Consider the following 26,971-nt stretch of genomic DNA (forward strand, 5'->3'; position numbering starts at 1 on the left):
CTAATCACCCTCTTCAGGCAAGAAAGCTGTACCCAAATGGAAATAAAAAAAAAGGTGGGAAAAAAAAAAAAAAAAAAAAAAAAAAACCTTTCCTACCTCTCTCCTAGTTCTATGCTAGACTACCTGTCTTAAAACTAAATTGGGAGAGGTTCTACATGAGTTGGGCAACTTTAATACCTCCTTTAATGAGTTGGGATAAGATTCTGCTAACCAGAACACAACTCAGAATTTGAGTAGGGCCTAAAACAAACAGTGAGCCAGGGTGAGATGGCTGAAGTGTGGTGGAACAGTGGGTGGCAGACAGGCTCTTCTTAACCCTGTGCCAGGCTAGGCCCCAGTTCAGCCCAGGCCCCAACGCAAAGGTCTGTTTATTTTTTCAACCGTTTGTGCTGAGACCCTGGAGTAAAGCCAATGGGGGCGGGAGAGATTTTTTGAAACCACGGAAATTTGGTTCCACCCTAAAAAGGAAAGCCATGGGGGATCATGGGGGGGGGGCCTCAGACCTGGAGGGAGTGTAGAGGGGGATTCTGGAAGGCTAGATACTGGGGTCCTTTTTCTGTTATTGGAGGGAGCTGGAAGGCTGGATACCTGGGTCCTTGTGGCCTATGTTTTTTTTTTTTTTTTTTGGTGGTGAGGATTAGTGAGGGATGTGAGTCCAGAAGCCTGGCTCTTCTTCCTACCCTGAGGGTGGGGAAGAATTTGGGAGTCTGGCCTGGGGTGGGGAGTGGTGGGGGTTAGATGTGAGAGGGCAAAGAGGCCACAGGAGAAGGGTGGTTGTCAGTTTGGGCTGGTCGGAAGGGGAGAGCCACCTCCGGAAAGCTGTGGTTACAGAAAGGGGGAGTTGGTTCTTAGCCAACAAACCCTGTATCCCCTCTTTCCCCCTCCCCCAAGCTCACCAGCTGTCTCTTTTCTTTTTATACTGCGGTGGGAAGTAGAGGGGGGCTTGCTGGAAATGAGATTGAGGAAGAAGGTTTCCTCTGCTACCTACTTGGAAAGATGGGTCAGAGCTAAGTCCTGACACCTCAGCACCCCCTTCCCATCCCTTAGGTTTCTTCCTGTGGCCTTCTTATAAAGGAGAACTTTAGATATAACCTGACCCCCTTCTCTTTCCTACCCCCATAGGATCTTTCTGTGTAGTGCCCCGCTTCCATGCTTCCTTTTTCTTTTCACTCCATTTCTGTTCTTCCAGGCTGTCTTCAGCTCTTCACCCCCTCAATTCTCTCTGCTCTACTTCCTTCCTCCACAGGCCCTAAACCCCACAAGTCCCTTTTCTCACTTTAGCCCTCTATGTCCCCCTCCCTCTTCTCCCAACTCTAACCTTCATCACTCTCAGAACAAAGGGTTCTTTTCTACCTAGGAGTGAGTAAAGGACCAGAGAGCCAGGGATGGCTTTGGAGGTTGAGGGTTCCCTTGGAATCTCTAGAACCCCAGCATTGCAGCATATGGTGGGCAGGTGGAGTAGGGAGAGAGGAGAGGGACTATTTTCTTTGTTCTGGGGAATGGAGAGGTGGCTGGCTGGCTTTGTGTGCAGGACTAAGAGTGTAGCGGGAGAGGAGGATTGGTGAGCCCAGGGAGGAGCTGGGAGGGCTTGCCATTTTGGAGGAGAGTTGAGGAATTGGGGGTCCCTAGGGAGGCTGAAGCTTTCAGGGGTGTAAGAAAAAAAATTATAAGGGTCATGAAGGTTAGGGAAAGAGCTGAGGGGGAGGGGAGAAACGTGGTTAGGGGAGAGAGCAGAAAGCTTAGGGAAGTCACTGAGTGCCTGCAGGGGATTTGGATGGTGGCTGAAGACCTGCTGGGCCAACCAATGAATTTAAAGAAAGAGGGGTTCTTATCTCAGTCTCTGTGGCTTCCCTAGAATAGTGACCCTGGAATCAGAGGGAACAGACTTGGAATATGCATGAATGGCATGCATGCATGTGATGTGTGTGTGTGTGTGTGTGTGTGTTTGCGTGTTTGTCTTCTTGCCAATGTCTGTCCCCAGATGCTCTTGGTTACTGTTACTGTATTGATTTGGTGATCACTTCACCAAAGTAAAGGGCTCATGCTCTCTGGACATGAGGAAGTAGTTCCATTCTTAGCTTCAGTCTCTGGTTTGAAGTATCGTGTAGGGGCTGAGTGAGCTGATTGGTCAGGGTTCTTGGAGCTAGTAAGAGAAATGGCTGCAAGAAGCTGGCTGGACCCTTCTGGGTTTGTTTATATCTCCTTGGGGGGTGCGGCTGCAGGCTGCAGCTGCCCCCTCCCAACCCAGCCGGCCTGCCCTGTGCCAGGAGGCCAGGGAGTCCTGGCACAGCTATTGTTCGCCTGCACAAATGCCCGTCTGTTTGCATCACTCCCCCCTCCTTCTCTGCTTGCCTCTCTCTCCTGGCCTGACAGGTGTGACTGGTTGGGGGGCAGGCTGGGGTCCAGGATGACTGAGTCTCAGGGCCCCTACCCCTCTCTCGCCTGGTTTTATTCCCTGTGGCCCTTAGAGCCCCTCCTCTGCTTTACTAATGTGCCCACCCCCACTGCCCGCTGTCTCATCTTCATTCATTAAGCAAGCATTTATTAAGTGCCTTTGTGTGTTTGCCAATGTCTTTCTGTGTTATATTTCTGGCTGTGGTGTTAGTGTTTCCATTTGGATGCTTTCCTCCAGCCTCCGCCTTTATCTTATCCCTAGAAGCTCATAAAGGGGCAGGGTCTGACTGAGGCCATCCCTGGCCCTCTCCTCAGCCCCATGGTCAGGAACTCTCTCCCTCCTTGTTTCCTAGTCCCATAGCTCATCCCCCATGACTCAGTGCCCTTCCCAGCCTATGACTTGGCACCCTTGTTGCGCTGGGGCTGAACCACAAGTGACTTGAACCCCAGTGGAATCCTTCAGGGGTCAGCCAGGGCCCTGACCTCTGACTTTAACCTGGCCAACGACGCAGAGGCTTTAGAGACAGGCCTTACCATCTTAGGGAAGGGGCTACTACCGGTTGCAGCTGGAGCAGAGGCAATTCTGAGTACCATGTAAATTTCCCAGAGGTCTTGGTTTGGACATACCTGATGGAGGTGGCAGAGCAGCTGAGGGCTCAGGCTTCACTTAGAGAAGCTCCAACTGTCCTGGCTAGTCTCTGCCAGCCCCTGCTGCCTACTAGGGAGCACGAGAAGCCAAAGTCTTGGCCTTGGCATTGCCTTGTTCTTTGTGTCCATCATTACCTTCCCATTGCCATGTCCTATTGTGTACATCTCTCAGCCTGGGAGAGAAGGTAGAAGGACTATTTCCGGCTTTGAACTTTTGACCAGTCACCCAATCACCCACAGTGCCTTCTTGCCATTCACTCAGTTTTTCTCTCCCAAAAGTAAGTGACTGATACCCAAGATCCAGGTGACAATTGAAGGATGATTTGGTTTGGCCTTTTTCTCACCTCTACAGGAAACCCTCAAGGTCTAAGCGCTAAGGAATTAGGAGAGAGGGACTGGGAACCCTTCAGGAAGAGGAAGAAAAAGAGAAACAAGGAAAGAGACCCTGGGAAGGAATGAGGGGGTTCCTCAGAGCAGGGGCAGGGACACTGCCAGGACCCCATGTTTTAGTGTCTGTCCATCCATCCATTCTTCCTTCTTTTATTTCAAAACATGCATTGAGTGTGTGTTGTATATGAGGTGCTGTGCTAAATCTTTGATTTAGCCATGGTTTAGACAAAGGGTGGGTAGCAAAAAGCACTTCCTGTGAGAGTTTATGAGAAAAAGATAATGATTCTAGATACCAGGTGGTGGCAGATTGAACCAGGAAGGACCTGTGAGTGCTGGAAGTAAGGGTGTTGATGGAGTAATGGACCTGTTTCTAGGAAGACAGATTAGGGCACAGCAGAGAAGAGCTGCTGGAGAAGGGCTGTCCTGGTCAGTGAGTGAATGGAGAAACTGAATTGATTATCTTAAGAATACCTGGAAAAGAGGAGGACAAAGAACCAATCCAGCTATTCATACCACCCCTGGAGCAGGCACCCCTGGGTAAGCAGGCCCACATCTTTCCAGTTAGCAGCCTGAGCTCTGGGGCGGGCACAGGCCGCCTCCCAGACAATAGCGCTAGGCAGTGCCAGGGCTGCTTGCTGCGGGGCAGCACCCGTGCTGGGATGTGCTGCTGCTGTGGCTGCTGCCCACTGCTGGCCCACCTAGAGAGGGGGTCACTCCGAGAGAGGGTGAGTGTCAGGAAGTGGAAGGAGGTACCTGGATTATCATTTTGTGATAAGGAAGGGCCACTAGAGATCCCATCTTCCAACTGCCTTGGCCTCCCTGTTCGTTTCCTCATTCCCATCAGAGTTGGTTGGGCAGGTGAGTGGTCCTGGGGGTCTGAGGGTGGAGGGCTGGGGCGGAGGCTGGATGAGAAAAAAGGAGTTATAACTGCATTAGACAGATCTACAGGTCGGAAGCTGACCCTGATCCAGACAGATTTTATTCTTTTTATTATGTACGTGTTTGCTTGTTTGTTGTTTCAAATGTAATAAGTGCTCAGACTTTTTATCTGTGTTATAGAGAAGGTTGGGACAGCAGGAGAGAAGGGGGGCGTGCTGGGCAGTGAAAACAGATCCTTGGTGTTGGTCATTGAGGTCTATAAGGTTATTATTCAGAGGAGGGGATTGACCTTCTAAATAAAGAGCTATAATTTGGAGGAAGATAAAGAATTTTTTAGTGGTCCAGGTAGGTAGGTAAAAGGGGGAGGCTAGAACGTTAGCTTCAGGTCATCTTCCTCAACAGGCCAAGGTGGAGAAGAGCTGGCTGCACCTCTGGAGAATGGGATGGGGCAGTAAGGAGGGAAGTTGGGGACAGCAGAGGAGAATAGTGGGCTGGCCAGAAGGATAAGGCAGAGGTAGAGGAAAGAGGAGGGAGAGGGAGGTCATGAGATTAGAAGGGAGAACATGGGAAGGAGATCAGGAAATAGAGAAGGAAGTATGAGGAGGAGAGGAGAGAAGAAAAATCGATGATGGAGGGAGGAGGGGAGAAGGAAAAGAGAAGGGAACAACCTCAAGAACTCTGAGCTATGCTCATTACCAGGCATACTTGAAGCCTCTGAGAAAAAGCAAGAGAGATCGGACTCTTGGGCCACTAAGAAACCATGAGACCCTGGGGCAGTGAGGCCCGGTGACCTCTCGCCCCTGCACTGCTGACTCAGCTCCTTCACACTTCCCTTTTCTGCCCTGAGCACTGGCCAGTGCTTCTCTTCTTCTCCTCCGCCTCTTACCCATCCGCACTGCAAGGGTGGCTGGAGCTGTGAGTCAGGATGTATCTCCTGAGGTCCAGGCCAAGGGGTCTCCACTGAGTTCTGAGTCTTTCTGTCCAGGGCCTCAGCCAGTGTTCCTCAGACTTGGGGCTCATCTCTGCCTCAGCAGTCTGGATCCTGCACTTTGATTTCTGAGAAGCAAGGGAACCTTGGAAGGGGTGGTTCTTAGCTCCAATTCCTACTCTGTGTCCTCCAAAACTAGAGAAAAAAATTCAGGGATCAGAAGTTACAGCTGCAGAAGGTCATGAAGGGGCTGGGAAAATGTTCCCATCTTCCCACCTTGTCAGGTTCAAAGATGGACACAGAATGGTCAGGTAGAATGACTTGCAGAGCTCTGGGGGAAGCAGGAGAGGAGAAAGCTGAAGAGGAAGGCACTAGCCTTAGAGGTTCTGAAGAAGGACACACACTGTGCCCTGTCTCTATGGTGACCAAAGCCAGAAGGACTGACACTGCAGCCAGAGGACAGAGAGTAGATGTCAGAAAGGACTTCCGAGGATGGGGAGAGTAATTGGGCCAGGAGGACTAGTGGGAGCTCTCCTAGGTTTTAATGTTTCTGTGGAGAGCAGTATGAGAGGGGAGCGATTGACATCAGAGAGGGATAAAAGTTAGACTGCAGGAGAGACCTCCTACCAGGAACAGCTGAGATGATTGAGTTTTCTTCCCGAAAGACCCCAGAGGATGAGAGTACCCCAACTAGGCTCCTCCTGCTTTGAGGTTAATGAGAGACATGCTACCTCCTAGAGAGGGGCCCAGTGTCTGTTAGCTGATGTTTGTGGAAAAAGTCGAGGTTTGGGGTGCTGACCTGGGCTGGGGAAAACGATGGAGGCGTTCTGCCCCCTGCAGCCAATCTAATAAGGGGATCTCCTGCCCTTCCACCCTAGCCTCAATGCCCCCGCCCCCCCAGTGTGACTGCCACAGAGATAGCGGCTCCAACAGCTCCAACACTGGTTGTCATGGTTATAAGAGGAGCTAACTCCCATAGATTTGAAAGCGCTGGTGAGCTGGCACCCTCTGCTTCGCCTGCTCTCCCCTCCTCTCTGCGCATCTTCCCCCCCAGCACTGAGAAGAGAGCACAGCAGCTCGGGGGCGAGCAGAGCTAGGGCTGGGAGGTAGAGTGAGGACGCCGAGGTCTAGAGCCAGGGAGATGAGCGGCAATAGGAGGCAGCCCAGCCGCAGGGGCCAGGTAGGTCAGGGACCCAGAACCCCTCAGGGCTGGCCGCCCCAGAGCTGGCTTGGTCACTCCTGGACAACCGTCTCAGACATTCTGCAGCAGGCTTTGCTTGTGGCATTTCTCCCTTGCCTCTGCCCTCAGCCTGTGTCTCTCTGGGCTCCTCAGTTAAGCTGGCATCATCCAGCCTCACTTCCTGTCTCTCTCACCCCTTCCACAGACCCGGGAAAAGGAGAAGATGAAGGAAGCCAAGGATGCCCGCTATACCAACGGGCACCTCTTCACCACCATCTCAGTTTCGGGCATGACCATGTGCTATGCCTGTAACAAGAGCATCACGGCCAAGGAAGCCCTCATCTGCCCAAGTAAGTTGTTTGGACCCTGAATGTCATTCTGACTCGGTACTCACTGACCTTAATCTTTCCATCTGTCCTTTCTACCCTGGATCTGTATGGATCGCTTTCCTCTCTTGAGTCCCAGCTGGGCCCCAGTGCCAAGGCCAGGTGCTTGATCCCTTGCTCCCCTTCCTCATGCTGAGGGGTGGTGGCTGTTGGAATATGGCAGAAAAGGGTGGCATAAGCAGGAAAGACTATCTGGGAATATGGAGGAGGGGAGGCTGGGATGACTCCCCCTTGCAGCTGTCCTCTACTGGGTATCCCCTTGGCTCCCACAACAGCTGCTAAGGGTTAGTGGAACTGATGGGAGCAGGAATGTTGTATGTGAGTGTATGAGGTGGGGGGGAGAAGCCATCGGAAAACTGCCAGCCTTGCAGCTGGTTCTGCCCATCTTCCTGGAGAGAACTGGACATTCAGCACTTCAGGGTCCTCTTGCCCCTTCTTTTCTAGTGACTGGAAGTGGAGCCTGTTTGAAGCAGAGGTTGGAATTAGGACCCTCTCTCAAATTTCTAGTCTGACTACACAGTGAGAAAGAGGGAATACAGCAGGAGAGAGAGGGAGTGAGAGAGTGTGTGTGTGTGTGTGTGTGAGAATGTATGTTTGGGGAAAGGAAGGGGGAGACTCTTGACCTTCACTCACATCTGAGGGTAGCCCTGTATTTAAGGAATATAAGCAGGGAATGCATATAGATGCCTGTATTGGGAGCTCCTGCCCCTCTTTCACCCCTGAGTTCCTCCTGAATTTATGGCAGAGATGCTTATGATTAGAGCAGGATTAAAGGTATTATGACCTGCTGCTGAGCAGCAGGACAGAACTCCAGCCTCCAAATCCCTGCGGAACTTGGGGAAGGAACCCCAGAAAGAACAAGTGGAGTATCCCTACTTCCTTACTGCTTAATTTAGAGTTATGAGGATGAAGAGGGGAACCCCAATCTAGGTCCCTGTAGAGACCTAACAAAATCCCCAATCCGGAAGCTTGTTGCCAGGGGAACAGGGGAGGCGGGCAGCGCTATTTTGAGAGCAGGTGGAAAGCGGAGGTTCGATCCAGAGACACTGGGTGGTGGGGATAGAGAAAGGAGCTCCGGGGGGGTGGGGAGCAGCCATAGCCCCCATTTCTGCCTGCCTCCCTCTGCCCCACCCTGCTTGCCTTGTATTTGTGGAAGTGAGCCTGGTGCTGGGTATTGTCTGAAGGAGTTAGCAGAGTTTCCGGTGTTGTTGGACGGGGGAGGGGAAGTGGAGAGGGCCTAAGGCTGAGGGCATATGGGGAAGGGGACAGCCCATGGTTCTAGTGTACAGACTTGGCTATTCCTCCTTTCCTCTCCACTCTCCTACCCCATGGCAAGGTGGAGTGGGGGAGGGAGGAGTAGCAGATGGAGTGTGGGAGCTGTGGGTTTGCCTGAGTTGGGGAACAGGAGGACTCCCCGGGCCTGGAAGGGAGAAGGCTGACTGGCTGGAGTCTAGCAGGCAGAGCTGAGCAGTTGCAGAGGCAAGCAGGCTTGTAGGAGCAGGGCATGGACCTCTCTACTCTGCCACTAGATCCTTCAGCCTTTGAGCTGCTTAGGCCGAGCCAGAAATCAAGAGCATGTTGTGTTGAGCAATGGAAGAAGCATGGTCTTTGGATATAGGCAGGCCTGAGTTCAAATCCCAGCTCTACCACTAGCTGTGTGGTCTTTGGCAGCTGGCTTAGTCTCTCCAGGATAGGTTTCTCATCAGTAAGGGGGATAATCGAATCTATCTCAAAGTTGTTAGGATTAAGTGAAAGTGGAAAATTTGCTAGGTGCTCAAGAAATGATCATATCCCTGCTCTGCCCTCATCTCATCCCAGCTGCCCCTGTACCACCTACTGTTCTGTGGGAGGGGGCCTCTCTTCTGGGTGCTATTCCCAGCCACTCTGCTTCTTCAGCCCATCTCTGGCAGCCAGTAACCTCTTCTTCCCTCTATCCCATCCATCCCTCAAGGCATCTTTGGCTCAGGATTGCCCACCCTTCCTGATTGGTTAATTGCATTCAGCACCTGTACCCTTTCTTTATTTTCTGCTTGGAGGAAGGGGGAGGTGGGAGGAGGAAGAACTGGGGTGTGGTAATGGCCAAGAAGCCTGGGAAGGGGGGAGCAGGGAGTCTCTGAGGACTGTGTGGCCAGGAGATGGATATCTGCATGTGGGTGTGTCCCCTCCTGTACCACCCGGCCCTCCCTTCACCCTCTCTACCCCACCCTCCCAGCCTGCAATGTGACTATCCACAACCGCTGTAAAGACACCCTCGCCAACTGTACCAAGGTCAAGCAGAAGGTGAGACGGCAGGGAGGGCAGAGGGCTGGGGGAGAGGGTAGTGAGTGTGTGGTACCCACAAGCCTTTTTATTCCCTATCTGTGTTCCTCAACCTCTGGCCCCACTTATGGGGGAGCCCAGACCCCAACCCCAGGCCTTAGGCCCCATGTAGGCCAGGCCTACTGCTGTAAACACATCTCCCCAACACTGGGCTCAGCCACCGTGAGGCCATTAACTTCAGTGCCAGCTTTCTCCCAATGGGGCCAGGTGCCCAGCTTCAGCATCTGCCACGTATATATGGGGTAACCCTCCAGTGTCAACTGTTTCTGTTATCTCTCTTGCTCTCTGTCTCACAGCAACAGAAAGCTGCCTTGCTGAAGAACAACACTGCCTTGCAGTCTGTCTCACTTCGCTGTAAGAGTGAGTAGTAGTAGGGGAGTGGAGGAACTCCCTTGGGACCCTGGACCCCAGGCCACTTAGCCCATAACCTCTGCTGCCCCCATGAGGCTGTTCCCAGGCACAACACCTTCTGCCCTCAATTAGAAGGAAGAGGTGGGAACCTTAAGGGATGGTCCAGATTCCTGGGCTGAGAAGCAAGACCAGGAGTGTCTGAGTAGGGCTGAGGGTTTGGGCAGCTGGTCATCTGGCCTGGCCAAACGCCGCATGTTATTATCAGTTATTCACATTGTGTTCTGGGAGTGTTGACAGCAGCTGTTAAGTGTCAGTTCAGCTTTGATGTAACGGAAAGTACAAGGTTCTTACTCAAAAGGACTAGAGGCCTAGACCCTGTTGGTGGTTAGCTGAGTCACCCTGGACAAGTCTCTTAACTTTTGTGAGCTTCAGTTTGCTCACAGGCTTGCTGCAGGGGAAGAGATAAGACAAGTAAAAGTTCTCTGTAAACGTTAAAAATATTGTACAAGTGTGAAGTAGCTATATGATTATCATTATTACCACCTTTTTTCCACTATGGTGGGGGCCTAAGTATAGGAGAGGATCCTCACTTCCCATTGAAGAATGGGTACCAGCATTCTGAGAAGACACTAGCATTTGGCATTAGCCTGCTTGGTATCCTTTCCATGACTCCTGTCTCCCACAGCAACAACCCGGGAGCGGCCTACCTCTGCTATCTACCCCTCCGACAGCTTCCGGCAGTCCCTCCTTGGCTCCCGCCGTGGCCGCTCCTCCTTGTCTTTATCCAAGAGTGTTTCTACCACCAACATTGCTGGGTGAGCCTCTCTTTGGGGAGGGAGGAAACCAGGTAGGCAGAGAGTGTGGCAGTGGGCCCAGGGGTCTGAGAGGTGTTTTTCCACCCCTGAGTTCAGAATTGTAAACAGACAGGTAAGGAGAGCTTAGGATGACTCCCTTTCATATCCCGGCCTAGGTTCTCCCCACCTGGGTGGGGTTCTCTTGACTGGGTAGGGGACGATGCAGATTGCCTCCATTTCCTTCAGACATTTCAATGATGAATCCCCCCTGGGCCTGCGCCGGATCCTCTCACAGTCCACAGACTCCCTCAACATGCGGAACAGAACCCTGTCGGTGGAGTCCCTCATTGATGAAGGTGAGCATGTCTAGGCCTGAGTGGGACCTGGGGAAGCTGGAGAGGGCTGGGGAAGGGTGTTGGTGGGGCGAGGCCTGGAAACGGATCTGGTGCATGACCCGTGACCTAAGGAAGAGAACTTGGCTTTGAGTTGCTTCTCCCACCAATGTTCAGGTGCAGAGGTGATCTACAATGAGCTAATGAGTGACTTTGAGATGGATGAGAAGGACTTTGCGGCTGACTCCTGGAGCCTTGCTGTGGATAGTAGCTTCCTGCAGCAGCACAAAAAGGAGGTGATGAAGCAGCAGGATGTCATCTATGGTGAGCCAGGAAGCCCACCTCTAGTCTTCCTCTTCTTTCACCAGGTCCTGATTATCTATGTCCTTCCTTCTGCCAGGCCTCACCTCTCAGGACCCTGTCCATCACATCCTATTGGCCTCAAAACCCTGCCTGGCTCTCACCACTTACCCACTGGGCCCCCACCTTTTGGGCTGTTGCTCTGCAAGGCCCCATCTTTGTCCCTTCCTTCAGCTCAATCCTCAGCCTTTACTCTGTGCCTGTTCCATGCCTAACACCATGCTGGGGGCTGGGGAAAACCTATATATGTACAGGACACATGGTTCCAGCCCCAAAATAGCTTAGTGTGTGGTGGCAAGACATAAGGAAAAGAAATTATTAGAAAATGATTTGAGATAATAATAGTGCAGAATGTTCATCTGGAAGGGAGCTTGGAAACCTCATCTGAGTGCTGATAGCCCTAGCCTAGGGCCTTAACCAGTGGTGGCTAAGCCAAGGTAGAGGCCAAATGTCCCATTGCCACACAGAGCTAATCCAGACGGAGCTACACCATGTACGGACGCTGAAGATCATGACCCGCCTCTTCCGCACGGGGATGCTGGAAGAGCTGCAGCTGGAGCCAGGCGTGGTCCAGGGCTTGTTCCCCTGTGTGGATGAGCTCAGTGACATCCACACACGCTTCCTCAGCCAGCTGATAGAACGCCGCCGGCAAGCTCTGTGCCCTGGCAGCACCCGGAACTTTGTCATCCATCGCTTGGGAGACCTGCTCATTAGTCAGGTGGGAAAAGCCAGGACCTGTGGAAGGAGGTGTGACTGCAGTGGGCCTTTCTTGCCTCTAAGCTCTAGTGGGTGGTGGGGAACCAAGGAGCGCTGGAGAGGCAGGAGCTTGCTTGGCAGGAGGCCAGGGGTGTGTCCAGGGAGTAGGGTGTGGCTTCAGGGGATATACTGATCCAGCCTTGTTGCCCTAACTTCTAGTTCTCAGGCTCCAGCGCAGAGCAGATGCGTAAGACCTACTCAGAGTTCTGCAGCCGCCACACCAAGGCCTTAAAACTCTATAAGGAGCTGTATGCACGAGACAAACGCTTCCAGCAGTTCATCCGGGTGAGCATATCACTCCAGGACCACTTCTCTAATGGCCCAAGCCCAGCCTCCTCATTCTGGGGGTGGTGTATGTTCTGCCTCCATGTAGAGGTCAGGGATGCAGTTTAACAGTTCACTGACCCTTGTGTACCTATTCATGGATGATCATGTCAACAACAGCCCCTCATATTGGTAGAGCACTTTATAGTAGTTTCCCCTCTACTTTTACTGCCTTGCATTGGTTGGTCCACACTACAGACCTGTGGTGGTGTTATCCCCGCATTTCAGATGTAATCACTGAGACTAGTGTGAGGCAACTGGCAAAGGAAAGGCTGGCACAGAATTTGGGCTTTGAGTCCAGTGCTCTTGCCCACTTGCCCTGGACACACTGTCCCTGAGCCCTGCCTCTTCCCTTGTAGAAGGTGACTCGCTCGGCCGTGCTGAAGCGGCATGGGGTACAAGAGTGCATCCTGCTGGTGACTCAACGCATCACCAAGTACCCGGTGCTCATCAACCGGATCCTGCAGCATTCCCATGGTGAGTAGGAGGATGCAGGGAGGGAGGTGGCTGGGGCAAGGAAAAGCTTAGAATGACCAAGGGAAGGCATAGGGTCAGCCTGGGATAGATGTGAGGTCCTGGGCAACCTTTGGAGGTGGAATGGAGGCATGATGGGAATTATGGCTGGAATGGAGCTGGCTGAACCTCTTCCATGCCAACCCTCTGGTGCCAGGGATTGAGGAGGAGCGCCAGGATCTGACGACAGCACTGGGGCTGGTGAAGGAGTTGCTGTCCAATGTGGACCAGGATGTGCATGAGCTGGAGAAGGGGGCCCGCCTGCAGGAGATCTACAACCGCATGGATCCCCGTGCCCAGGCCCCAGTGCCTGGCAAGGGTCCCTTTGGCCGAGAGGAGCTTCTGCGGCGCAAGCTCCTCCATGATGGCTGCCTGCTGTGGAAAACGGCAACCGGGCGCTTCAAAGGTCAGTGGTGTTTAGAGTCAGATATGGGGAGAGAGAAGGATCCAGCTCTGTGACCTCTCTTTCTGCAGTTCTTTACCCAGGGTGAGACCTAGTGTGGAAAAAAAAAAAAAAAATGTGGTCTCTGTTGCAGCAAAAGTCTAAATTCTGGGTTAAATTCTTGCACAGTACCGAGAAACCAGTTGCCATGGAGTTGATTCTGATGCCTGGCCACTCCATGTGGGTCAGAGTAGAACTGCACTCCATAAGGTTTTCAGTGGCTAATTTTTCAGCAGTAGATTGCCAGACCTTGTTTCCAAGGCATTTTTGGGTGGACTTTCAGTTAGTAGTGAATGTATTAACCGTTTGCACCATCCGCAGGTTCATGGATCATAGCAGGGACTTCCTTATCAGTATGTATTCATTTCTTTGGTCCTTGAATCCACAGTTTATTGAGGAAGCCAGAGAAACTCCTAAAGCAGAAGAAGATCAGGGCAGTTGAGTCACCAACTGGAATCCCAGCTGCCAGGCCTGGGGAAAGGGCAGGAGCTTGGGAATGTGGGTAGGGCAAGTCCAGTGGAGAGGCCAGAGCTCAGGAAGGATGGGCAGGGCAGAGGTGAGAGAAAAGAAAAGAGGATGTGGGGGGTAGGGATGGGCTTTTCCAGGCCCTATTCCCAGAATTTTTCTGTATCAGCCAAGTCTTTCCTATCTAAATCAAGGCAAGAGAAGAGAAGACCCAAGCTTTGGGGTAAGGAGTAAGGGACAAAAGTAAACAGCTATCTGAGGCCAGTGTCAGCCCAAGTCTCTGTCCCCCTGTCATGCCAACCCCAATCCACAGGCTTGGATATTGTCAGTCTTCACCAGTCTTTCTCCTTCATCCCTTTCTCTCCTTCCCATCCCTCCCACGCAGCAGCTAAGAATATAAACCATGGGGGGTTAAAAATAGCAAGGCTGGAGAGCTTTATTTCTGAAGCATTTAGCAAAAGCCCTCCCCTTCTGGGTGCCCACAGTTGAGGAAGATCTCCAAGGGCAAAGGGTGAGTGTGTTTTCTTGACTGTGACATCCAAATTTTATGGAATTGACCTTTGTTTTCTCCCTTGGTCCTAAAAAGTACAGGACTCCACCCCATAGGGTGGGGCAGAGAGGAAAGGAAGGAGGGGCCTGGTGGGGCTGATGGAGAGGTTTCTGAGTGAGGGTCTTTCATTTCTTTAGAGGAAGGAAACCAACTTTCTTTCTCCCTACCAGCCATAAAGTGAGAAATAGGAATATGTTGGGGCAGGGGCAATTTAGATCAGATACCCAAAAAGAGCTCTGGTGGCATAATGGTTAAAGCTGCTAACTAAAAGGTCAGTGGTTCCAACCCATTAGCCGCTTCATGAGGGAGTCTGCTCTCGTAAAGATTGACAGCCTTGAAAACCCTATGAAGGAGTTCTACTCCATCCTGTGGGGTCTCTCTGAGTTGGAACTGAGTCAACGGCAGTAGGTTTGGTTTTATTGAGAAGGTATTAGTTAGACATGGAGCTTAAAGGCTGAAAAAGGGTTGGTTCTTCTGCTCTGGGAATCCTTTATGACTCTCACAAAAATTCTGGACCCTTTCTACTGGAAAAATGCACATGTGTTATATTAATACATAAAATCAGTTATGCAACTTTACAGTGCCCCTGAAGCCCAGCAGTGGATATCCTAGGAGTCTCTAGACTCCAGGTTAAGAAACCTGCATTAGTAGGGTAAGGAGAGTTTTTCCAAAAGCATTCAGTGATCCCTTGAGGCCCCTTCTGGACTAAAAACCTGCTTTATCTGATAACACATGGGGCACTGGGAGATCTGAAAAGCTGGAGAAGGCAGTCAGAGGGCAGAGAGGCCAGGAAGAGAGGAATCAGGAGGGATGATTCCTGATGGGGTAGTCTGGTCTCTAAGAGGAAAACACAGCTGCTCAAACCCTCTAGTGCTGACTGTTCTGTCTTTGCCTGCCTGCCAGATGTGCTGATGCTGCTGATGACAGATGTGCTAGTGTTTCTCCAAGAGAAGGACCAGAAGTACATCTTTCCTGCCCTGGTGAGACCCTCCCTGCTTTTCCTTTCTTTCTCCACACAGACAAGTGTTTCAGGCCCTTCTTGTTTTCCTACCCAAGCCTAAAAGAACCCTGAAATCCTTCAGTGTCAAACAGCTATTGTAACTCTTAATAATGTTGTTGTTATTATGTGCCATCGAGTCAGACCCAACTCATAGTGACCCCTACTTGGGTTTCCAAGGCAGTATCACTACGGAAGTAGATTGCCCCATCTTCCTTCTGAGGAGTGGCTGGTGGATTTGAACCGCCAGCCTTCTGGTTAGCAGTCAAGTGCCTTAGCCACTATGCTACCAGAGCTCCTCTTAATAATAGGAATAGCTAACAAGTATTATTACCGTGTATAGGCACTTTTATACCTATGAGGAAGGTCTGTTATCCTCATTTTGTCTATGAAGAAAGTGGAGTTTAAAGTTAAATAATTTGTCAAGAGGCATACATGTTTCTAAGTCCTCTCAGGCTGGCTCCAACGCCTGGACTCTAAACTCCTATCTTCAGTTGACTCTTTAATACCTTGGGCTTTCCAGAAGATTTGAAGACCCAAAATATCTGAGAGTCAGGATTCCAAGGCTTAATCCTTCCTTTTCCCTGACTGACAGGACAAGCCCTCGGTGGTCTCACTGCAGAATCTAATCGTCCGTGACATCGCCAACCAGGAGAAAGGGATGTTTCTGATCAGCGCAGCCCCGCCTGAGATGTATGAGGTCCACACAGCATCCCGTGATGACCGGAGCACCTGGATCCGCGTCATTCAGCAGAGTGTGCGCGTGTGAGTGTGTGGCTGCAGCCTGCATGTGTGTGTGGCCTCAGGGTGTCTGCAACATCAAGTCCCAGGCCACTGTGCTCCTTATGAACAGAACCTAGCCTTAAGAGGTGGAGGCAGAGGCTGGGCCAGGGATGAGATGGTCCACAGCAGGAAAGGTCTCGTCTGTGTTCATATCTTAACACCCTGACAAGCAATGGAATACTTTGAGCTGTCACGTGGTGGTATACTTGCCAGCTAACAGTAGTTTCAGCCAGAATAGCATCTTGGTCTGTAGGCAAATCTAAAAAATCCATTGGTGTAGAGTCAGTTCTGACAAGGTGGAACACCTTCATAGGGTTTCCTAGGCTGTGACCTTTACGGAAGCAGACTGCCACATCTTTTGTGGAATGGCTGATGGGTTTGAACTGCTGACCTTTTGGTTAGCAGCTGAGCACTTAATGATTGCATTGCCAGGGCTCCTTGGTCTGTAGGCAGTGAGCTATTACTTGGGTTGTATTGCATTTTACCTTTATTTTCTAAAAATGCATGAGAAAGGGGATAATGAAAGGAGCATAATGATAGTAGAGATAAGAAGCACAAGTCTCACAAACAAACTCAATACAATAGAGGCAAGAAGGAAATCATTAAGTGACTAAAGCCACAAATCTTTGGCTTCTGTTGGGTGCACATTAGATTTGAGGCAGTCAACTGTATATCTAATTATGCTGGGAAGAAAAAGTCTAGTAAAGCACATGAAAATGGATTGCTGAAGATTATGCTTAAGGAATAAATTCTATTTAGGGTTATATTTTTAGCTTTTAGGGAATAGATTCTCCTTTATAAGATGTAAAACTTTTTTTTTTAAAACTTCTGCGATTTAGATGTTTGAATAAATTTTTCAGAAACACGTTCAAAAGTCTGAAAGTGCCTATTCTAGGAAAACAATCCAAAATACCTTTCCGTTGACAGTAGATGGTCTTTAGTATTAATATTTTAGTGTTAATATTTATAGTTGTGAAGATTAGAACTAATACCATTTATAGTAGTTAATGTATTGAGCTTCTGCTGTGTTCAAAGCACTATTATATTACTGCATTTAATCCTAACAAAACCTGTGAAGAAAATATTCCCATTTTTCAGTTGAAGAAATAGAGAGGTTACCACCTGGTGTAAATAGTGGAGACAGGATTTTAACTCAGTGGTTAAACGCTTGACTGCTAACCAAAAGGTTGGTGACTTGAACCCACCAGCTACTTTGCTGGAGAAAGATGAGGCAGCCTGCTTCCATAAAGATTTATGGCCTTGGAAACCCCATGGGGCAGTTCTACCCTGTCCTATAGGGTCACTATGAGTCAGAATCAACTTCATGGCAATGGGTTTGGTTTTTCTTGATGCTAAAGCTTCTATTTGTCTCTCTATGTTGTGTAGCCTCTCCTGGTGGCTTGGATAGTGTTTTGGTTCTCTAGTGCTGCTATAACAGAAAGTACCACAAATGGATGACTTTAACGAACAGGAGTTTATTCTCTTACAGTTTAGGAGGCTAGAAGTCTGAGTTCAGAGTGGCAGCTCTAGGGGCTGGGTGAAAGCCCCTCAACCCTGGGCGTCAGCTCTGCTTCTTGCTTCCGGCCCACTGAAGCTGGAGGCTTTTCTTAACTCATGCAGCTGCTGGCTGCTAAGGCTGATAAACCCAAGGTCGACAAATAAAATGGCACAGTCCCAAGATTATTAAGCAACACAGCAGGCCACTAGTTCAATCCAGAAACAGTCCCAAGATTGGCAGGGAATGTGGCAGGCTGCTGAATGAAGATTCGGCTGTGTGCAGGGTCCAAGTGTGCCAAGAAGCTCAAGAGCTTTCTCAAAGCTGCTTCTTACATACTGGAAGCAGACCACATCCCTAAGGCAGCTACTCAGCAAATCACAGTAGATTCCACCATGGAGCTTATTATCAGTCTCATCGTGGGGAATAACTACATCAGCTGCCCAGCCACTCAAAACCAGGCCCAGCCAAGTTGACACATAACCTTAACTACCACAGAGAGTAACATACCAGTAAATACAGAGCATCAGTGCTCAGAGAAGAGAAGGTCAAATATGAAAGAAGTCAGGAGTTGGAGCTGATAGGTCTTACCAGAAGAGGGATGCATACAACAGAAGCCTTGGGAAATTCATGGGAAGCCACTTCCTGATCTAGTGACCTCCTTCCAACCCCACCCAACCTGTTATCCCCTCAGATGCCCATCCAGGGAGGACTTCCCCCTGATTGAGACAGAGGATGAGGCTTACCTGCGGCGAATCAAGAGTAAGTCCAACCACAGTGAGTTTGTTAAATGATTTATAGTACAGCCACACAATGGAATACCATGCAACTGTTATAAAGAATGAGATGGCTCTGTGGAGACTGATACCGATTCATAACCAAAATACATTTTTAAGTGAAAAAAGCAAGGTTTGAGATAAAGTAATGGGGATGGATATGTGGGGGGTATGTGTGTGTGTGTGTGTGTGTGTGTGAGAGAGAGAGAGAGAGAAAGACTTTGTATCTAGAAAGATAATTATGTAATTATGTAATTTCTGGTGGCCTCTGGGGAGTGCACCTATGAAGACCAGTTAGGAGAGTTACTCTTTCACTATAGAGTCTTGTAAAAGGGTATGATCTAACTGCTATACAAAAAGACCAACAAAAAATCAGTTGCTTAAATAAGGTAGAGGATTGTTTTTCTCCATTTCACAGTCCAGAGGTGAGCAGTGCAGGGTAGTAGTGCAACTCTGCCATCTTCAGCATGAAGCTTCCATTTCTGGGTCCAAAGTTGCTACTACTCCAGTGCTCACTCTCAGATCTGCATCCCAGCTACCAGGGAGAAGTAAAGGAACAGGGGGATTTATACCATTTCTTTTAAGTGTAGATCTGGAAGACACATTCATTGGCCAAAATTTAGTCATGTAGCAATCTAAAGCTACAAGGCAGGCTGGGAAATGTAGTCTTTAACCGGGCAGCCATGTCCCCAGATGTAATTTAGAGGCAGTCTCTAATTAAAAGAATAAAGGAAGAATGAAATCTGGAGGACTGGCTACAATCCCTATAATAAACCTTTTTTACTTTTTTTTTTTTTAAACAAAAGTGTATGTATTACTTTTCCCTAAAAAAAAAAAAAAAAAAGATATTTTATTTCTTCTTTGTAAATGCCTCCCCCATCCCCCCCAGAAAATTTAGTGTTGTCACTCTGCCCAGCCCTGGCTCCTATGCACTCATCAGTTCCTTATTTGCAGTGGAGCTGCAGCAGAAAGATCGGGCATTGGTGGAGCTGCTGCAAGAGAAGGTCGGGCTGTTTGCTGAGATGACCCATTTCCAGGCTGAAGAGGATGGCAGCAGTGGGATGCCCCTGCCCACTCTGCCCAGGGGCCTTTTCCGCTCCGAGTCCCTGGAGTCCCCTCGTGGAGAGCGACTACTGCAGGATGCTATCCGTGAAGGTGAGGGAGCTCCCAGGGGTCAGCCCTGTCCACTCGTCATTATAGAATGTGCATATGAGACACACAGACCAGGGAAGTGTCAACACCATAGTCCATGAACACCCTCAAATACCTGTGCTGAACCAGACACTGCCAGGTGCTGGGGATGGTAAGGAAATAGGCACAGTCTTTGCTACTGTTTGTCACATCTCATAATGTCCTTTACACACCTTTACTGACCTATAGCTCGTGGTTGTGTGGATGAGACCCCAGTCCCTGGGCAGGGGGCTGTCCCCTGGATACTTGACTGTCTATGTGTATTGGGTGAAGGGCATCCCTTCCCACTCCCCATAGGGCCCTATGCTGCTCACTTCCTCCTCTTTCTTCTCAGTGGAAGGCCTGAAAGACCTGCTAGTGGGGCCTGGAGTAGAGCTTCTCTCGACACCCCGGGAACCAGCCCTGCCCATGGAACCAGACAGCAGTGGTAACACGAGTCCTGGGGTCACTGCCAGTGAGTGCCAGGGCAGAGAACCAAGGGAGTGGGCGGGCAGGGCTAAAGAGAATGGTGTGGTACCAGGGATTGAGTGGTGACAGGGCCCTGGAGAAGTGAGCTTGGCCCTCCCTTTTCTCCTGCTGTACAGATGGCGAGGCCAGAACCTTCAATGGCTCCATTGAGCTCTGCAGAGCTGACTCAGACTCCAGCCAGAAGGTGGGTCATCAAAAGGTTCCAGGCCTTGGCTAGAGGGTGGAAAAGTGGGACAGGGACAGCTGGCCCATAGACTTGCACACAGATGTCATTTCAGGCACTAGGGCCTGTGTGCCTGCTGACTCCCCATCCTTGCCCATTTCCGCAGGATCGAAATGGAAATCAGCTGAGATCTCCTCAGGAGGTGAGATGGGAATTTGATGGTATAGGTGGCCTAAGGGAGGGTCTGCTCAGCCTGAGAAATGGGGCCAAATTTGGGGTGGTGTGGGGATGAGTCTACACCAGTATCTGTAGTTCTCTTGTCCCCACACCCACATCTATTCAACTTCTGGGCAGTTATCTCGTCTTGAAGCTTGGGCCCTGTTCCCACCTTCTCCTCTGTCCTCAGGAGGTGTTACAGCGATTGGTTAATCTCTATGGACTTCTGCATGGCCTACAGGTCAGTGAGGGGAGGGGCCACTATGGGGCATGGGCAAGGGGGAAGACCCAGGCTGGAGATGCCCATTTAGGAGGGGTAGAGCCATCCTAACAGACCTTTCTAAGCATCCCCCAGCCTCAGGAATAGTGGCCTTGGCCTGGGGGTAAGGGTGAGGAATAGAAGAAAGGAAAAAAAAAAAAAAACCAACCCAAAGCCAGTTGCTTTGAGTGGATTCCAACTCACAGCCACATTATAGGACAGAGTAGAACTGCCCCATAGGGTTTCCAAGGCTGTAATCCTTATGGAAGCAGACTGCCACATCTTTCTCCCATAGAGCTGCTAGTGGGTTTGAACACTGATCTTTCAGTTGGCAGCTGAGCTGTTTAACTATTGCACCACCAGAGCACCTTAGCAGGAAAGAATGGAGAGGGTAATACACCCATCTGTCGTCTCCCCCCCGCCCCCCCCCGCAATTTCACCCCCAGGCGGCTGTGGCTCAGCAGGACACTTTGATGGAAGCCCGGTTCCCTGAGGGCCCTGAGCGGCGGGAGAAGCTATCCAGAGCCAACTCTCGGGATGGGGAGGCTGGCAGAGCTGGGGCTGCTCCTGTTGCTCCTGAAAAGCAGGCCACAGAACTGGCATTACTGCAGCGGCAACATGCACTGCTGCAGGAGGAGCTGCGTCGCTGCCGGCGGTTAGGCGAGGAGCGGGCGACAGAGGCTGGCAGTCTAGAAGCCCGGCTCCGGGAGAGTGAGCAGGCGCGGGCTGTGCTGGAGCGGGAGGCTGAAGAGGCCCGCAGACATCTGGCTGCCTTGGGCCAGACGGAACCACTCCCAGCTGAGGCCCCCTGGGCCCGCAGGTCTCTGGATCCTCGGCGGCGTAGCCTTCCTGCAGGGGATGCCCTATACTTAAGCTTCACTCCCCCACAGGTAAAGAAGTTTGGAATAGTGAATTAACCTGGGGTGGACATAAGAAATTTTTTCCATGAGAAAGCCAAAAAGTGATGGACTGTTAGGGACTTGAGCCCAAACGAAATCAGGGAACAGACTTGAAGGATATTCACTCACTCACTAGTGCCTAAGGCACTTGACTGCTAACCAGAAGGCTGGTGGTTCAAACCCACTGCCACTCCTCAGAAGGAAGGTTGGGCATTCCTACTTCCGTAGTGATACTGCCTCGGAAACCCAAGGAGGGGTCGCTATGAGTCAGGGCTGACTTGATGGCAAACAACAACAACAACACTACTGTTGAGCTGATTACGACTCATAGAGACCCCATTGGGTTTCCAAGGCTGTAGGTCATTATGGAAACAGACTGCTTTATCTTTCTTTGCGGAGCATCTGATGGGATCGAACCACCAACCTTTTGCTTAGCAGCCAAATGCCTTAACCACTACACCACCAGAGCTCCTTTGAAGGATATTAGGCTATCAAAATTTATTTAAATTTAGATGGGGGCAAGGGTGAGCATTGAAAAGTAATAATTGGGGCAGTAGCTTTAAATGAAATCAGTTGATGGATCCAAAGTGAGGATGTTTGGTGAGTCCTTTGCAAAGAGAAGTCTTGGGACTCAGCAGGGCCTACTGCCTCCAATGAGCAGTCTTCATCCTGCTCACTCCTGGCCTGCTGCTTCTCTTACCCATTGTCCACAGCCCAGCCGAGGCCACGACCGCCTCGATCTGCCTGTGACTATTCGCTCCATCCATCGGCCCTTTGAGGACCGAGAGAGGCAGGAGCTGGGCAGTCCTGAGGAACGGCTGCAAGACAGCAGTGACCCCGACACCGGCAGCGAAGAGGAAGGTAGCAGCCGCCTGTCTCCACCCCATAGTCCACGAGGTGAGGCCTTGGTGGTGAGATGGAATAAAGGTTAGGTATAGGTCCTATGTGTCCTGGAGCATGGGACATTTAGGATAGGCCTTTGTGGACTGCTGAAGTCTACAGTAACTTTTTTTTTTTTTTGCAAAGTATACACATTTTGTTTCATGACATTAGTTGCAATCCCTTCAGTGGTGTACAGCACTTTTCCCACTTCTTCCCTGGGTGCCTCATTTCCACTAGCCCATCTTTTCTGTCCCTTCCTACTTCTGAACTTTGTCTTTGGGTACATGCTGCCCTTTTGGTCTCATGGTTGGTTATCCTGAGGAGCACATTCCTCATTGATGTTATTGTTCACTTTATAGGCCTATCTATTGTTTGACTGAAAGTTGACCCCTGGGGTGTGGGTTCAGTTCCAGATTTGAAGGGTGTCTAAGGGCCATAGTCTGAGGAGTTCTACCAGTCTCTGTCAGACCAGTAAGTTTGGTTTTCTTTACGATTTCGAGTTTTGTTCTACATTTTTCTCCCACTCTGTTCAGGCCCTTCTGTTGTGATCCCGAACAGAGTGGTCAGCGGTAGTAGCTGGGCACCATCTGTTTCTTCTGGTCTGAGGCTCGTGGAGGCTGAGGTTCACCTGGTCCTTTAGTCCTTTAGACTGTTTGCTTGAATCTCTGATTTTCTTCACTCTTTTGCTCCGAATGGGAAGAGATTAATGGTTGTATCTTAGATGACCACTCACAAGCTTTTAAGACCCTAGTCACTACTCAGCAAAGTAGAATGTAGAACATCATTATCTTTAGGGACTATATTATGCCAGTTGACCTAGATGTCCCCTAAAACTATGGTCCTAAATACAGCAATTCTTGGGAGGGGCACAGATTTTGTCTGATGTGGTAGAACTCTAACAAAGTATAGGAGCCTCTTCTCCCCCAGTAGGTTGGTGATTCACAACCTTTTCAAGCAGAAATCCATTTTTAAAGTAAAATTTCAGACTTTCAACTTCTTATTCTTGATTTAGGAAATACGGTACAGGATTAACTGAAAGCTACTATAACTTTATATAATAGCCTTAAAATAGTGTGTATTTTACTAATCATATTATATCTTGGTATACTTATAAAGTGTACAAAGTACCTAGGTGTAAGGACATTGATTACATTGTTGACAGGCTTTTCCCTCATCCAAGGACTCACTGACCCTTGCATCCCTCCACACTTCTGAGGCTCCTCAGCCTACAGGTGTGGGCATGAGGGTAGGGCTGCATTTCCTCACAGGAGCCTCTGCTCACTCACTGGCTTTGCTGTGTTCCCCTTCAGATTTCACCCGAATGCAGGACATCCCAGAGGAGACAGAGAGCCGCGACGGGGAGCCTATAGCATCGGAGAGTTAAGGGGGCCCTTCCCCCTGCCCTGTGCCCCCATGAAGAACATTACGGAGGGGGCCAAACCTTGGGAACTCCAATCTGCCAATGGTGAGGGAGCATTTGAAAAAACTGCTCATTGTCCTTGCCAGCTCTTGGGATCCTTGGATACCTGGGGCCATTTAGGAAGCTGGGGGAGTTAGGCCACAGTGCCCCCTGGTGGCATCCAAAAGCAACACCACAGATGCCAATTTTTCATGCCTTCCTCCCCTACTTTAGGAAAATTTATTTATTTATTATTAGTTATGGGGGGGGGAGGGGAGATTTAAAGGACCAGGGACATGGGAACCAAGCCATAGGGATCAGGAGGCCTTGTCCTTTAACACTACTGGGGTATATTTGGGCATAACCATGCAGCTGCTGTGTTCTAGCCCTAACATCCCTCCCCACAAACAGCACATATCTATGAGGGGAGGCTGCAGCTACAGGACGCTACTGCCCCTTTAAGAAGGGCTGTGGGCAGGGCCATGCCCCTCCCCTGTCTCCCCTCAACCTCTTACTGCTGTTCTTTCTCTCCATCTTCTGTGGAAACTCCAGGGAGATAACCTGGCTTCCTAGACTTGATGGAATAGAGGTTGGGGTGGCCATAATGGTTTGCTGGGGCAGGGGTTGAGGAGATAACCCCACAGGGACCAGAATGTTTTGCTTTTTTTCTTTTTTGTACCAAAGCCAACTGCACGTGTTTTATATTTTTAAGAGAAGATTGTAGGCAATTAGAGGTCACAGCCTTCTATCTCCACATCTGAAGAACTTAAGGGGTAGGGGGAACAATGTCTTCTCTCATTTACAGTAATGGGGGGGGTGCCTATTCTTATCTCTTCCCCAGAAAAAGAAGTTCTAGGGTGGGTTGGGAAATCTCTACAAACCCTAACCTCACCCCTCACTTCAACAACAATGACCTGAAACCTCAGTGTGAATTTTGGGGGGTTTTCAACAGACCCCTATTGCCCACCAGTCCCAGCCATTTTTCTGCCAATTTAATTGTACAAAAAAAAAGGAAAAAAAAAAGACCAAGCAGGGAAAATTAAAGACCTGGAACCCCATGAGGTGCTGTCTCTCTTGATGTGTGCTGAGGGGAGATGAGGAAGAGGTAAGCAGGGTCCTCTGTTGTTACAAAAAGGGCCTTTTCCACTCCCTCACCAGAAAGGCAGTTTCTGTCTCATTGGAGAGAAGGGGCACTAACAAAGGAAGAAGCTGTACAGCTCTGGAATAAAGTACAGGATATTCACAAACACAAGAATGAAGATAAAGGGGACAGTTGGGTTGCAATGCCTAAATTGGGGATTCTAACAAATTTCATTCTGTAGATGAAAACTTTTTCATCTTATTTGTATGCCTTGCTCAAAATCACATCAGCCTGTTGCCTTCATTTTGGCACAGTTGCTGTTACCCTCTCCCAAGTGTCCATCATTTCCAGATTCAGCCCCTACCCTGTCCTTGTTCTCCACAGTGGCAGAGCCCCCGGTGACCCCTTTTATCCTTCCCTTCATAAGAGCTGCTCATTTGCTCTTTATCTCTTCTAGAGGCAGTGAGCAATTAGGTGGTTTCAGTTCTTGATTTTTTTGTTAGTTTTATTTCCTGTTTCGGGTTGATGTCCTGCTCTGGAGCTATGGAGGAGGTGAGAAAAATAAGTGCTGGTACACATATGCACATGTCCCCCTTGGAGACTGTGGGGTAAGATGAGAAGAATGGTACCCAGGCCCTAGGCTAGACCTCAACTAGAAAGAGGAATTGAAATTGCATGAGAGGTTGGCTTAGAAGAGTAGCCAACACTCTTCACTCCTATAACTCATCCACCAGCATCTGGCCTTTACAAGGTATTTCATCATTCACTACAGGAATTCTATGAGGTAAGAATTATTCTCATTTTATGGACAGGGAAGCCTGGATAAGCCAGCCAGTCCTAGTTTCAGGCTGCCACCTCTTGTCTGAAGAAAAATACCAAAGTTCCAAGTTCCAAACACAGACTGACACAGTTCAGCATCTGTCTGCCCTGTCAGCTGGCAGCAGCTGGGCCCCACAGCTGTGAAGGTGGGGTAGAGGGAGGAAGACCAGTTTGAGGGAGAGGTGGAAGATTTCATAGCATCCAAAGCCCCTGGCATTCTTATATGGATCCAGTGAAGGGTGTTGATTAGGGAAACTTGAAGACACAGATCCCAGGGTGGAGGTGGGCAGTACTTTATCACCAGCAGCCCTGTCCCTCCGGCCACATTTTTACCAAAACATTTGTGGCCCGGAAACTGAAAGGTCAAAGCATTTCTCTGATATGGCCGTTCCTAAGAGACAAGTCCCTCCCTCACATCTTTCACTATTCTGTCCTTTGTTTCCTTCCCTAATCCCATGTTGGGAAACTCAGTCTCTATCCTTCTTGCTGTAGTTTCAAAGCTCTCTGGCTCTGTGCTCCAGGGAGCCAGGGCTCAGCCTTCTTTCCATTTAGAGGAGCTCCAACATGAATGGCCTGTGGCCCAGCCTGCCATGCCCAGTCCTCTGATACCGACACCCTTTCCCTACCAACCCCCTCTTTGAGCATTCATTCATCTCTTGACTTGGACCTGTTTAAACTCCACCAATGTTTATCTCCAGGTCTCATAAAGCATAGATACCCCCAGAAGAGCCAATATCCGGATGGGGGGATGGGGGGGGAGAGGGTACTGAGGTGGGGGAGAATTTTCCATCTTCCTGAATTGGCTGGCAATATTGGAGTTTTGGAACCAGTTTAAACATTATCAAAAAGAGGAAATTAAACATCCAGCGGCTAATTAAATCTCTAACTTTGCTTAATACATTGTGAATTGGGTAGCTGTTTAGAGCCTCTAATGCTCGGCAGGATATACCTGCTCCCTGGGATCCTGAGTGGGCAGGGTCATCCTGGGTTACAGACACGCTAGAACACTTGGTCCACAGGAGCAATAGAAATGGGCGCTCCACCCCCTCTGCCAGCTCCCCTTCCCTTTTCAAGGGCTGCCCCCTCAAAAGTCCCTTCTCATGTCTAACCTTTATCACTGCTGGGTCCCTATGGCTATGGAAACCAAAGGGGAGCCCCATCCCCTGGAAAGTATAACTTCAAGTGGAGATTGAGGGGCAATCACTCAGTTTTTTATACAAGCATACCTTGTTTTATTGCACTTCACTTAATTGCATTTTGCAGATACTGTGTTTTTTACAAATAGAAGCACTGTGGCAATCCTGTGTCAAGCAAGTCTATTGGCACCATTTGTCCAACAGCATGGTGTTCATGTCGTGTTTGTGTCACATTTTGGTAATTCTCATAGTATTTCAAACTTTTCCATAATGCTATTATTGCACACTTAATAGACTACAGTACAGTATAAGCATAGCTTTTATATGCACTGGGAAACTAAAAAAGTCATGTGACTTGTTTTATTGCGACAATTTTACTTTATTGCTGTGATCTGG

General features: G+C 49.7%; 1 protein-coding gene across 1 annotated transcript in view; it reads left to right on the top strand.

Annotated features, from left to right (window-relative positions):
• Window positions 1–23,524, top strand: part of ARHGEF2 (Rho/Rac guanine nucleotide exchange factor 2) — a 32,508-nt gene extending 8,984 nt beyond the window's left edge. The window contains exons 4-24 of the mRNA XM_042781999.1: window positions 6,625–6,769; window positions 9,018–9,085; window positions 9,421–9,484; window positions 10,161–10,290; window positions 10,516–10,625; window positions 10,779–10,925; window positions 11,429–11,679; window positions 11,877–12,002; window positions 12,401–12,518; window positions 12,712–12,960; window positions 14,915–14,991; window positions 15,604–15,773; window positions 17,981–18,048; window positions 19,017–19,217; window positions 19,588–19,707; window positions 19,838–19,905; window positions 20,051–20,086; window positions 20,291–20,341; window positions 20,806–21,249; window positions 21,972–22,155; window positions 23,451–23,524. Coding sequence (XP_042637933.1) covers window positions 6,625–6,769; window positions 9,018–9,085; window positions 9,421–9,484; window positions 10,161–10,290; window positions 10,516–10,625; window positions 10,779–10,925; window positions 11,429–11,679; window positions 11,877–12,002; window positions 12,401–12,518; window positions 12,712–12,960; window positions 14,915–14,991; window positions 15,604–15,773; window positions 17,981–18,048; window positions 19,017–19,217; window positions 19,588–19,707; window positions 19,838–19,905; window positions 20,051–20,086; window positions 20,291–20,341; window positions 20,806–21,249; window positions 21,972–22,155; window positions 23,451–23,524 — 2,901 coding nt within the window. The remainder of the gene's footprint in view (window positions 1–6,624; window positions 6,770–9,017; window positions 9,086–9,420; window positions 9,485–10,160; window positions 10,291–10,515; window positions 10,626–10,778; window positions 10,926–11,428; window positions 11,680–11,876; window positions 12,003–12,400; window positions 12,519–12,711; window positions 12,961–14,914; window positions 14,992–15,603; window positions 15,774–17,980; window positions 18,049–19,016; window positions 19,218–19,587; window positions 19,708–19,837; window positions 19,906–20,050; window positions 20,087–20,290; window positions 20,342–20,805; window positions 21,250–21,971; window positions 22,156–23,450) is intronic.
• The last annotated feature ends 3,447 nt before the right edge of the window (window positions 23,525–26,971 follow it).

This window comes from Orycteropus afer, unplaced genomic scaffold (genome assembly GCF_000298275.1).
Source record: "Orycteropus afer afer isolate SDZICR_OR568_19922 unplaced genomic scaffold, OryAfe1.0 scaffold00217, whole genome shotgun sequence".
In the NCBI taxonomy this organism is placed as follows: Eukaryota; Metazoa; Chordata; class Mammalia; order Tubulidentata; family Orycteropodidae; genus Orycteropus; species Orycteropus afer.